Consider the following 13436-nt stretch of genomic DNA (forward strand, 5'->3'; position numbering starts at 1 on the left):
TGTGTGCTTTATAAATTAAATCATTTCCTCAGATTGCTGAGCCATAATTAGTTTTGTAAATCTTTTTATTTTATTAATTGCCTGATCTGGGTAAACAATTAAAATCAGACATGTTTTTTCTGAATTTGGTTGCCATTGTTAGGAATTACAGCAAAATGGTGCTTGTGAAAGATAACAGCGCTCTGGAGACTGAAATTACGTTTCCATAGATATTTGCACATATGTCCACATGGCCTACCAACCAGGATTAAATCTGCTGTCTCAAGAGATCATCTTTCAAAGCCTGCCTTCCATTGTACTGCTAATGCTGATAAATGTGTCTCTTATGAGGCCAAGTGCCTGTATCTCAATGACAATTCATGAAAGTGATTCATGCAAAGAAATTGTTCATCGGCTTAGAATTTACTTAACCTTGTCTCTTATTTCAGCACAATACACACTAGAGTTTCCATTTGAGTTGAGTTGCAGTGCTTTAAAATGCCCAACACACACACAAAAAAAATCAAACTCTCATTTAATACCCTGGGTCTTCCTGAAAAACGCAGATTTTCACATAGGATGGATTTGGATGTAACTATGGTTTAATTAATTTTTCTTTTCTTTTTCACATGTTTTCACCAATCTCCCCTGTGAACAGTTGCCCATACCAGCAACAGTGATCACAATCTGGTCCATCCTAAGAATAACAGCAGCAGAGACAACAGTAGTGCTTCCTATTTGGAAAACAAGTTAGGCACTCCAGCCAGTTCACAGCACTGTGAGATGCAGTAATTAAAGTCTTCATTTTGCAAGGCAACCATGCATCTCAGCACACTTTTTTTGTGCTTTTAAGCTGAAGAAGCCTGAGATTTTGGATTACGATGGCAAATTCATCTGAGTAGTCTTTGTCTCATCGTGCTAAAAGGGAGCCAATGTATCATTAAACATAAATGGAACAGAAAGTGCCAACAAATTGTGGCACCTTTTCATTTGACTCATTCTTATTTTCCACAAAATTTACTCAGTATTTGAGGAGAACTAAGCATTGTGCTGGCACTCTTGCATCACTGAATACTTGCAATGGCACACTCATTTTTTTTTCCTTCTCTTTAACTTTAGTCAACCTGCTTTGCCAATTTAACCAGGACCAAGCCGTGAAATGTGTCAACTGTGTGGTTTGCGCAGCTCTTGTCTATGTATTGTTTGCATACCTAACAGCTACAGCTCAGAGGGAGGGGAGGTGGAGATTTTGGAAGGTGAGCAACTGATTGTGCTTCTGATATAATCTTTGGTGGGGTGATTATTCTTGGCAGGAGGACAGCGCTGATCTGAAGTGCCAGCTCCAGTTTGCCAAAGAGGAGGCAGCGCTGATGCGTAAGAAGATGGCCAAACTGGGGAGGGAGAAGGACGAACTAGAGCAGGAGCTCCAGAAGTACAAGTCCATCTATGGAGACGTGGACAGTCCCCTGCCTACTGGGGAGGCAGGGGGCCCACCCAGCACCAGGGAGGCCGAGCTGAAGCTTCGTTTGAAGCTGGTGGAGGAGGAAGCCAACATACTGGGCAGAAAAATAGTGGAACTGGAGGTGGAGAACAGGGGGATTAAAGCTGAAATGGAGGATATGAGGTGCCAGTATGAAAAAGAGTGTCTCAGCAGGGACCACATTTCAAGCATTCCTACCTCGCCCTATGGCGACTCCGTGGAGTCAGCCACGGAGCTGCGCCGGCACCTGCAGTTTGTGGAAGAGGAAGCAGAACTGCTGAGACGATCGATCTCTGAAATTGAGGATCACAACAAGCAGCTCACAAACGAGCTGAACAAATTCAAGTTTGAGCCAGGCCAGGAGCCAAGCTGGTTGGATGATGCAGCGTCCAAGTGCGGCGGCACCTTGCAAGAGGAGCTGAAGTCGGCTAGGTTGCAAATCAATGAGCTGAGTGGAAAAGTGATGAAACTCCAGTATGAGAACAGGGTCCTGATGTCCAATGTCCAGCGTTACGATCTTGCTTCTCACCTGGGCCTGCGCGCTTCCAGCCCCAGGGACAGCGATGCCGACAGTGATGCCGGGAAGAAGGAGAGTGACAGCGAAGAAGGTCGCCCACCCCAGCCAAAGAGAGAGGGGCCCATTGGGGGTGAGAGCGACTCTGAAGAAGTTTATGAGAAGACGTCGGGTTTTGGGAGCGGGAAGCCATCGGAAGTCAGTGACCTGTGCTCCGCTGAGCTCATGAGAGTGAAAGAGGGCACTGAGTCTTTAATTAACATCAAACGTGAGGCTGAGCGGCTTGAAAGGACTGTGGACCGCCTTATCACCGATACGGACAGCTTGATTTATGATGCAAAGGTGCATGTAACCAGCAGCCCATCCACTGAGCAGGATTTCAAACGTGGTGAGGAAAGGGAAGAAGATAAGCATGAACCAGAGCTTCTGAACACCATCAACTCCAGGATGAAAGCTTTCCGGAAGGAGCTGCAGACCTTCCTGGAGAAGGTTGATCACATTGGGGAGGGCCTTAAGGAGCAGATGGATGACCTCTCCCCTCTTCCCCATCTCACAGAGTCTTCCAGTTTTCTATCCACAATGACATCCATGTCTCGAGACTCTCCCATTGGTAACCTGGGGAAGGAGTTAATCACCGACTTCCAGGTAGGTCTGCCCCTTGTTTGCCTTCTTTCTGTTTATTGTTTCTCTTTCTTGCTGGCATTGCTACCCTAGAGCTAATTTTCCTCACTGCTGCTTTGTTATGATTTCAAACCCGCAATGTATTACAATGTGTAATGTTAAACAAACACTTTATAGGTTTTTTTCTTTTGTTTGTTTGCACAACTCCTTTGATTCAGAGGCGGTTCCTCATGGCAAAAAGGCTAATCCACTGGTGCTATAGAGATCTGTCTTCTTTTTGTCTGTAACAGCAGTGTTTCCCCATGAAAGAAGAGATTAATTAAAAAAAAAAAAATCTGATGAATGTAAATTAGCAGCCTTGCTAAGAAATGTGAGGAGGTCTTTATTATGCTCTCTCATAAAAGGGTCAGGGTGTTCTCAAAAGCCTTGCCAAAGAACCCAACCAAACGCAGTTTTCTTAAGTGATGTGTTTTGAAAAGCCTGCTTACAGCTCACTCCCCTAACCGAGCAGCGAGTGAGAAGCTCAGTAGCCAGCGAAGGACTGCCTTGCCTAAAGCGTTGCCCATGGGCGCATGTCTAAACTGCCACAACTGCCACACTGGATATGGCTTTTCTGCAAAGCACAAGTAAGGAAGGAAGAACCTTGTGTCCCGTATCCTTCATGACTTGTATGCTTGCTGTTGGTTTGACTCATGCATCCTCATTGCATGCGCCTCATAACCAGTGTTTGCATTCTTTTTTCCTCTCTTTCTCTTTTTTGCTTTTCAGATGTTTCAGCCCATCATTTTGCTCATCCTCATTTTGGTTTTATTCTCTTCACTTTCTTATGCCACTGTATTTAAGTTGGTCTTCCTGTTCACGCTTTTCTTTGTCTTGTAGTTTTTCAGTCGTCTACCTTACCCATTTTTGTTTTCTTTATTCCCTCCTGTCGTTTTGTTTTTTTTGTTATAAACCGCCCATGCACCTAACAGTCCAAACTGAGGGATCAGATGGAATGGCAGCTCAAACAAGATCGTGGAGAGGAGCGAGAGATTCACCACCAGCGAGCCACCACCGACCCACACCGCAGAGCTGATGGAGACATTAAACTCTACAGGCCAGGAGACAAGGGCTGTTTCAGTCTAGAGGTCAGCAAAGCAGCCCGTCTTACTCACTGCCTCCTGCTGCCTTAGCCAGGAGATGAGTAACAGAAGCCAGGGGTTGGGGGTATAAATTGGACCAAACACAGCACCCCTGTTGTGAAATTTGTGGTTGACCTCTCTTCCCCCTTGCAGTTTCAGAGAAACTTCTAGTAGCTTTGCTAAGTGGGAAAATATTGCTCAGGGACCCCTGACAATTGAGTATAGTACTGAAAGATCTCTGGAAGGGGTTGTAATCCCTGATGTGAGATCATGCTTCCAGGTTTCACTTTGTTGGATATTTTAAAACTGAAAAATCTACAGATAGAGACTGCTTTGCATTTTGCCTAGCAATAGCCTGTGCAGGAGAGGGTTTGGTGCTGGTGTACATGGTAATTCTCAACAGGTCACACAACACCCTGCAGCTTCTAAAATACATTATGTTAAGCAGAATTCTCCATCATTTGGGTTGTTAAGTACTTTTCCATTCATCAAAAACATTGATCAGTTTTTATTTGTCTTCATCCATGCAGAGGCTGTATCAGCCTCAGTAAACATCTCCCTAGCTGCTCTCATGAACATAGATTGGCCAGATGCTACAAAAGGTAAAGTCTTTCTTCCTCAGCTGTGAAATGGGATGATGAGGTAGAGAAACCTTGCCATTCAGCATGGATCCTTTTGCAATTGTATTTGTCAATAATTATGGTAGATTAGGTCAGAAAATCACCACAGCAAATGTTTACAGTATTTCAGTTTAAATTCTGTCATCTTTATTAATTGCCTCTTACCTTAGATCAGGCTCATTATTATATGAAATCCTGTATATGTGAGCCCTCTGTTAAGATTAGGGATTTGGGTAATTTTGGCACAACATCTTTTTTTCCTCTCCCAGGATGGGATGATATGTACAGCACAGTACTGAAACTGTGTACAGCAAACTGTGTTTAAACAGAGGATGGATAGTTTTCACATCATAGCCTGACAAGGAACAAGCCAGTAATTATAATCAAAGGTAGAAAATATCCAGCTGAAGTCCAGATGTGCTCAAAAGGTGAGCAAGGCTGGGGCTCAAATGGCTCAACCTGAGAAAATGTTGAAGACTTAAGGTTTTTGTTTCAGTCAGGTCTGCCTAAGCAACAAAGAATATTACACTGAAACTTTTCAGTGGGTAGACAGCCAGTTGAAATCTTGTAATCTCTAACAGTCAAACCCAAATGAAGCAGAAGAGTCCTTCAAATAATTTTGTATGGTATCATTTTTAGTCTTTTTAAATTTCATACACTGCATCAGCAAAAACTGCCAATTTTTTTGTGCCAGATGAATGAGTAGGAAAAAATATTATTCAAATACCAAAGGCTTTTTTAAAATACCACAGAAATTTCAGATGCAGACTCAAACCTTTCAATGCCCACAGCAGAGATGGCTACATGTAAGCTGCTATCTGCTTTAACTTATGAAGTGAAAGTATATGCATTGGCCAGTGGATAACATTGATTGATGATCTTCTTACTGTGTATGGACTTTCAGCATGAGAAGAACACATTTCATTTCAGTGAGGCAAATGTTTTCTTTTAAGCAAGAAAACCCACTTTTCTAAATTCAGTCTTTACAAGCTGAATTTTAAATGAAAATTTTCCCAAGCAATGCTGAGCAGCTTCCATTTAGCCATTTCTCCTCTTTTTAAAAATGAGCAGGCATTGTGGGAGACTGTTTGATTAAATGCAATAAATGCAGACTGACTTGTGCTTAAAACTACCCCATAGCCTAACTGTAAACATCTGCCTTTGTTTGGGCTTTGCACTGCAGTTTTTAGTGCAACAGTATTACTAGAATGTATTTGCATGTTAAAGAAGTGGGTTAGAGTCACAGTCCAAAGGAAATTATATCTTGAAACTGCCTTAAGAGCAGGGCTTTGTTTAAAAAGAAACAAACCATTCAGCTGCTATTGTGGGGGTTGGAGCCCATTGGGGTGGATGTTTGATCCATTATTCATGATTTTAGCAGAGCCAGGTTATGGTGGGAGCGGGAAATAATTCTTTACCATCCAAAGAAAAAGTGAGTGAACAAGTGAGAATTGCCCTGACTAAAAGACAGGGAGGAACTAAAAAAGGTAACACAATGCTTCATGGAGCAAATGCCTAGCACAAATCAAAGGATTACTATGGCAATAAATGGAAACCAGTGGGAAAAATGGTAAATAATTTTTGATCTGGTGAATTTTACCCTTCTTATCAATGGAATATCCATAAACAAAAAGCAGTTTCCTTAAGCAGTCTCCTCCTGTTTATTCAGAAACAAGAAGACATGCTGGAGATGATAAATCTCACTCTTTCAAATTACTAGATATAGTTTGTTGCAGTATTTGATACCCGATGCTCTAAAATGGAGCTGTATCTCCTAACTCTGATTGTTGCTTCAGAGGGTATCAGTTCTGCCCTTATCTGAGTAAGTAGCAAAGGCAAAAGCACTCATCTTGCATTTCGGATTGGGATTATTTTCATACATGGTTTATAAAGATTTACACATTTGTTTCTGTATAGAAAAATGCCACAAAATCTCTGACACTCCCAGGTTATGGAAAAAGAAGCACTGAAGTGAATTCACTTAAAAGGAACAGGTTATCACCAGAGAATTAAAATAAAAGCAGATAGGTTGGAGAAGGTGAGAGCATGTCTTAAAAAGCAAGTCTTCCACAAGGTCTAGTAATAAAGTAGGAAGAGCTCACACTGAAGAATAATTTCTTCTAGGCCTTTCTCAATCTGTTTATCCTTTTTCCTTACTTATCATGCTCATAATAAATATAAAACACCTCTATTACTCAAAGTTAATACCTGGGTTAAGTGTGAACCAACCAGATCCAGTAATGTGGAAGTTAGGTAAGTTACTTTACCACCTACTTTGAACTAAAAATTCTGTAAGGATCCATTTTCAACATATGAGGAGCATTTCAGTCTATATTTTGATTGTTCTCTTTTTAGCTGGTTTTGGAGTGTCTGTGCTTCTTCTGTGCAGTTTTCATAATTCCATGTGAGAGCTTTTCAGCTGGATGTCTTTTGCAGCAGCTCCCAGCCATGTGCTGAAAATTTACACATCCTTTTTCCCTGGTTTAAGATTTGGTTTTCCCAGAAAGGAAACAGTGAATGTTTTATACATTGTGACTTTTCCTTCTTCTTCTGAAAAAAAACCTAAAAACCAAAAAAACCCCACAACAACAAATGAAGGCCACATAGAAAGTTGTATCTTTTAGTGTCCGTTATTCCTCCAATGCTAAGTTGTGGGAAGAAGAAAGACAAACTGGTGCTGACAGTATTCATTCCCACCAAGATTAGGGGCAGCAAAAATAATTTACTTTGATGAATTGTATTCTTTCTTGCTATGCAAGATTCCATAAAGGTTGACAATATAATGGCTTAAAAGACTCTTTATGATGTAAATCTGGATATCCCAGTCCTAACTGAACTCGGTGAGACTTTGTGTACTACCCATACAATGAGATGGATTTTAAAAGACTTGGAGCAAAGTGTTCTGTGTTTTCCCAAAATCAGAGACTCTCCATATAAGCACTGACAAATAACAACACAACTGCCTCTTGTGCACCAGCAAATGGAATATGTGTAATTTATTTTTAAGGGGTGAGGAGAAGAGTACATCTTCAGAAGCAGCCTCTGAGAATTCAGTTACATGTGTATTGCATGTAAAAAGTCTGGTTGATTGTATACATACAATGGTCAGCTGTCATGTGTGAAAAAGTAGCAGGTTTTAGACTGCGTGGTCAAATGTAAGGTTAGAAACGTAAAACATTCATCTTTTGCCTTCCTGGAATTGCACACAAATGCTGGCGAGCATCTTTCTACCCTGCCTCCTCAGGCCTTATTTTGCTGCATCCCTTCTGGGAAAAAAAAAAAAAAAAGGCTAAAAAAGAAAGATTCCATGAAATTTCATGTGCACAGTGGTTGCATATAAACAGCTTAAGTTTGCAGGCAAATTGAAATTGTAATTAGCTATGGTACGATGGAGAAAACAGACAAGTTTTCCCAGACGTACCTCATGGTGCATGGCAATATTGTAAAAAAAAGTCATGGCAGAAACATGGGATTGTGCAAGCTGAAAAGTAACCCGAAAAGCCTTCAACACACTGAGAGGGGCAGAAGAGGGTCAGTGCAATGAGGGAGTGATGGTAAAGCCCCCAAAGCCTGGATTACTTTTCTCTCAACATCGTCTTGAAGTAAAAACATGGGTGAGGATTAGCTTGTTCTGGAGTGATAACAGCTGAGAGAAAAGGACTCGGCAGAAGGATTTGGCACTGCCTGTCCAAGAGGATGGGAGTGGAAGTGGATCTGGAATTGCAATAATTGGGATTCATGGGAAATTGCTGCTTGGTGTTGAGCTGTGGATGAAGTGCAGCTGCTTCTGTGGTGCTGTGATAGAGTAGCACTAGCTTGTAGTTCCCACTATAGTGTGCTTGTATGTCTTGTTGTAGTGAGTTTGTGTCTATTTCTGTGATGTCCGTCCCTTGTGTGGTTGCCTTCACATTCAAGGTGTTTTCCATTCCTCATGTTCGTTAATGAGTACAAAGGAGACAAAGAATGGAAGTTAACAGGTTATCAGCTTTTGTGTCCATTTTGTAGCAGAGCTGTTTTCCAAAACAAAAGAAAACCACAGTTGTGCCACATGTTACACCCTGCTGATTACATCATAGGGGCTTGATATCCACATATAAACATAAAGATGTCTGTCAGTGCAATGCCAGGTACCCGAACTGCATATACAAATATCACATGATACATTTCTACACTTTCTCCATTCACAATCCAGATGTTTAGCAGCAATCTATTAGGTGCTTAAGCAGCCTTATCTCCCTTAATTTGAGCAGTAGTAATCCCTGTGCTTCTGGTAGAAATTACGTTATATGAAATTATGGACTATGAAGCGTCCTCAGGTTGTGCTGGAAGGCAAAAGGTGTGAAGCTCTGTGTTCATGCATTAACTGCTTTTCAACACATTTATTTTGCTGCTTATAAAAATACATCATACTTAAAGAGGCAACGCAACTATAAAAATTATTTGCACTGTCTAGTGTGCATGTAATAGTCTATATGCTTTTATGATGTATTTAGCTCTTCCTAGTAATTCCAGCAGTTATCACACAGTCCCAGCACCCAAGTTTACTGAAACTTGGCTTTGCATGGGCTGCATGTTTATAAAAAAATTGCATGAGTTTATAATTTTCTTGCCCTAATTTTGCAGACATCAACTGTTGTCTGTATATACGTAACTATGTGATTCCAATTAATCTAGTCTAAAGTAGAATAAATTACCTTTTAGCAAATCATTGTTCACTGGAAAACAAGTGTGAAATGAATAGTGAAAAATTCAAACCTTACCTTCCTGGTAACTTTTGCTGCTCTGATTCAGCTTCCAGTTTCAGGAATCCCAAGACCAAAAATATATCTAACTATCTAACTGTGTAACTGTATGCCTGTAAGGACAGTCAATATGACTGATCGGTTATGCTTCCTTTATATTTTAAATTAACACTGTATGCATTTTTATATGAATCATACTGTTTCCATTTCTGGAGGCACATAAGATTTTTTTTAAGTGATTATTGCATTGTCATGTTGTTTCTGTTTTTACCGGATCGACTTTGCATGATTTTGGCTGATTTTGAATTCATAAAAAGGAAGAACACACTTTTTTTTAATTCAGTACACCTGAATTAACTAGGTACATTGGTTCTTATTTACCATTTTCTTAAAGAAGCTGGATCAGAATAAAAGAATGCAGAAATTTCTGTTAAAAGTAAATTTTATTTTATTGGATGAGAGATCTAAACTGATATACCTGCGTGTAGCTATCTCACGATTTACAAACGATTGTGCAAAACTGGCAAATCCCATTGCGAGCAGTTCTTTTCAGGTTATTTTAAGACCAAATTTTGGTTTTGTGCAATACAAAATGTCTGCAGACACGTTAAGGTGCAAGATGAAATCCATAAGGCAGATAATGTCCTCTTGGTCACTTTATGTGTACCTTTCAGGGGGCTGGAAGTGTCTCTTCCTCAGGTACAAAATAGCCGTGCACAAGTCAATAAGTGAATGAAGTAAAAAAGAACTGACAGGGCCTGGAAAGTATGTGCAGGGTGATTTTTGTGGCGTATGGTCCTGCAGGTGCTTTATGGGATAGTTCCATCTGCCTTACCTCTTTTTTCCCTAGAGGAGGAGAGGAGCGTCTGTCCCAATGGCAAATACTTTTTGAATAACCAAAACTGTCCCAGAAAGGGCTGCTGCAGCCCGAAGAACAGCAGCAGCTGGTTTTGCTCTCGGGAAGCAGGAGGAGTGCCTGCGGAGAGGAGAGGGGTGCCAGGGCTGATGCCAGAAGGGAAATGACAGCAAAGTCCCCAAGAGTGGTCCCACGACCTGCATTACATCCTTGCAGCTGCTGAGGCTGGAGCTCACTGGACGTCGGCCAACAGAGAGCTTGGGATTACACTTTGAAGCCTGAAGTGATCTCTTCTTTAAATGTTTTTACTCTAGGAAGTAGGAGTTTGGTCCATAGCGTTTTATGTGGTCACACATGTGAAGAGGACGGCGTCTGGCCGAGCATCACCTTTGTACAGACAAATCAGTTATAGCTCCAATGTGAGAGACACAAAATGAGGGCATAGAAAGTTCTGATTGGGAATATAAATGCCACAAGATTAATTAACATAGTATAAATAAGGAGGTCCCTAACTCTACCTTCTTGGGTCATTATTTTTGAATTAAGTAACTTTTGGAAGTAAAGTGGATGGGATGCCAAACTTAAGGAGAACATAAAATTGAAAGTATTAAGATTAAAATAGTGTTGGGCCTGAAAGGGGAGATATTTCAGTATTTTGGTCAGATCTCAGGCTCACATGGCTTATCACCATGATATTTGTGGAGTAGAAATAACAGTATGAGGTTGACTTGTGCAGAGAGCTGTCTTGTATCTGAAGAAAGGGACCTTATATGCTTAATTGGTTTAATAAATGCTATCCCATTAACTGCCTAATCAGAAGTGTTGCAAAAGAATAAGTAATTAGGTTCAATATATATGCATTCGGTGCATCTTCTGCAGAGATGTTAACATTTTATAGCATTGATTATCATAGAGAAATATGCTACCAAATATGGAATACTCTAAATAGGAGCTAATCTGGCAAATGTCATTGATGGTCCACTCTCTCAGCTACTGGAGTGCAATCCCAGATCAGAGGCCTGAAGAGAGTATCCAACATGTAACATCAGCATCCCAGCTTTAGTTTTCAGAAGAAGCCACACAGGAAATTCCCACACATATTTAGGTCATTGCAATTTATTTGCACGCTGTGCTTTGGTTTTAACTATTGATAAGCGTGAGTTGTGCAGACGTCTGTCCTGCAGTTCTTTTTTCCTTTGTTTTACACCACGGAGACACGTTTTCTGCTAAACCTATCCCTTTGTCCTGCTCATCAGCTCAGGGATTCCCATGTTTTACCTGTACAGAATGTACCGATACAGGAGCTTCAGGCTCAGCTTGAGCAGGAGACAAGACTTCACCGAGAGGAGCAAGAAAAGTTTACAGAAAGGATCATTCAGGTAAATACGAAATCTGCCTGCTGGGAGAGACGTGTGACCATACCGTGTGGCATGGACCTTGTTTGTCAGGACCTTCGGAACTTGTGTCCTCACAGCTGTGCCTGTTTGAGCTCATCTGAGAAAATGAAGAACCTATTTTGCCACTTTGAATCTGGCTTCTCTGCTTGGTGGAGAGAAGCTTTGTCCTCCCCTGTGTGGGGGAAGTTGAGATAGGGACGTGAAATACTGCATGGGGAATTATGTCAGCCCCTTGAGTTCTTCATGAACTAGGGAAGGGTGCATTTGATCTCCGGCAGCGCAGTTTGGCTCTGTGCCTTATTCTGACCTCTTCTAGCTCAAAGAAGAACCAGTGCTTCTCTGAAGCTGGAGGAGTTGTTACACACTCATAACTGAGACACAAATCAGGACTTTTTTGTATTTCTCAGTACCCCATGCTTCCAACCCTCTTATCCATAAATGATTAATAAATCGTATTTTGTTACATGGGCTCCCCTGCTCTTTTGAAGGCTGGAACATATTAGTCAATCATTTTGCGATCTCTAGCTCCTAGAGTGAAAAAAATCTGTTGCTAATTTTTGCAGGCTGTTTGGCTCTTAACTGAAATTTTCTTTTAAAATGTACTTCATAGACTAAAGTCAGCATAACTGTTGCATAGTGTAAGGCAATTTTCCTTGTCCCAGCTAGTCTCATTATGCCCAAGTGGTATCTCTCTGTTTTTTCATAAGTAACTTTAATTTCCAGTTGATCTCCATAGGAGCTTTCTCATCGAGGCTTTTGAAGGCAACCAGTGAATTGATTTCCTTCCTAGTTGCCTTGGCCATGAAAGCTTTTTGGAAGCTATGTCTGCCTCTTATTTTCTTTTGCAATAGCTATCCATTGAAAAGGCATAATACTCTATGAAGCTACCTCCACCAGGGTCTTCTGCAAGAATTTGTGACCACGGGGACTTAGATCATAACCGCTTATAAAAACAATGAAAAATGCAGCAAAATCAAAGCTAGCTATTCATGTTGACAGCCAGTAAAAACAGAAGAATAAAAGCATCTTCTGGATTCTTAATTTTTTCCAGATTGTGCCCATCCTGTTGATATTGTTCCTTTTTTGTCATCTATCAGGATTTCTGGTGGAAATGACTCAGATCTTTGCTGTATTTAACCATAACTTTATTTGATAGAAGAACCTGCATCAACGCAAAACCCATTTGTTTCTTCCTGTAAAAATTAAATTTAAAATAACCCCCTTTTTTACTATGTCATTTTTGGCAATGTTTAATGATGTCAAAATGATGTGTGCTATCAGTGTACAATCTCCATGACTGTTATTAGGAGTTGTGTGTGTGTTTTTTGGGCCATTGTAGCTGATTTTGTTCCAGACTACTTTTAAGCTGCATTTTAAACCCATTTAAGCTAACAACTACTGTAAATACTTTTAACTTGAACAGGAACTTTTTAAGGCATAGTAGCATAGGTGCTGAGAATTTGCATTATGCCAAAGCACATCATTTAAAGTGTGGGGAAAGTCCTTAGTAAACCAGCTAGTATGGACCAGTAGCCTGTGTCAGAAGCACCTGAATGTTGCCATGAAAATCAAGCATATATTTCTTAGCACTATTAATTGCTAGAGGCTACATGGGCTTGAAGAATAATCTCTGAAGTATTTTCATTCCTATGTGAATGCTGTTTGTTGCAGGGTATGTTCTTACAGTTTAAATTGTTGTGGTCATTAGCGTACCATGGCTTTCATAGATTTCATCTATGGAGCTGGTCAACAAAGGGAGAGGTGGTTTTTCCAAAGAATGGAAAATATTAGAAACTGATATCTGTTAGCAGTGCCTCTGTACTCATTTTCCATCAGCCTTTTCTTGATCAGCATGAACCACAGCTTGCTTGAAGTGGAAACAATCCCATCCATGCAGAATATGAGATGCTGTGCAGATAACTTGTGCATGTGCTATTGGGTGCAGGTCATGCCATGGTTTGATTTTGACATATTGAGGGAGAAGTCACATTTAAAGAATAATGTTTCAAGTGGCATTGTGTTGAAACAGATGTAATTATACATGTGCTCCAAATAATGAGCTTTTCTTGGTGCTTCTAGTACTGAAACTTAGAGACACAGTGAATG

General features: G+C 40.6%; 1 protein-coding gene across 1 annotated transcript in view; it reads left to right on the top strand.

Annotated features, from left to right (window-relative positions):
* LOC104531774 (microtubule cross-linking factor 1) overlaps positions 1–13436 on the top strand; it is a gene marked incomplete at its 3' end in the record, with an annotated part of 64761 nt that overhangs the window by 48552 nt on the left and 2773 nt on the right. The window contains exons 5-7 of the mRNA XM_029087167.1: positions 1293–2618; positions 3566–3721; positions 11220–11312. Of these exons, the coding sequence (XP_028943000.1) occupies positions 1293–2618; positions 3566–3721; positions 11220–11312 (1575 nt within the window). The remainder of the gene's footprint in view (positions 1–1292; positions 2619–3565; positions 3722–11219; positions 11313–13436) is intronic.

The sequence above is a fragment of the Antrostomus carolinensis genome, unplaced genomic scaffold (assembly GCF_000700745.2).
Source record: "Antrostomus carolinensis isolate BGI_N321 unplaced genomic scaffold, ASM70074v2 scaffold8951, whole genome shotgun sequence".
Classification (NCBI taxonomy): domain Eukaryota; kingdom Metazoa; phylum Chordata; class Aves; order Caprimulgiformes; family Caprimulgidae; genus Antrostomus; species Antrostomus carolinensis.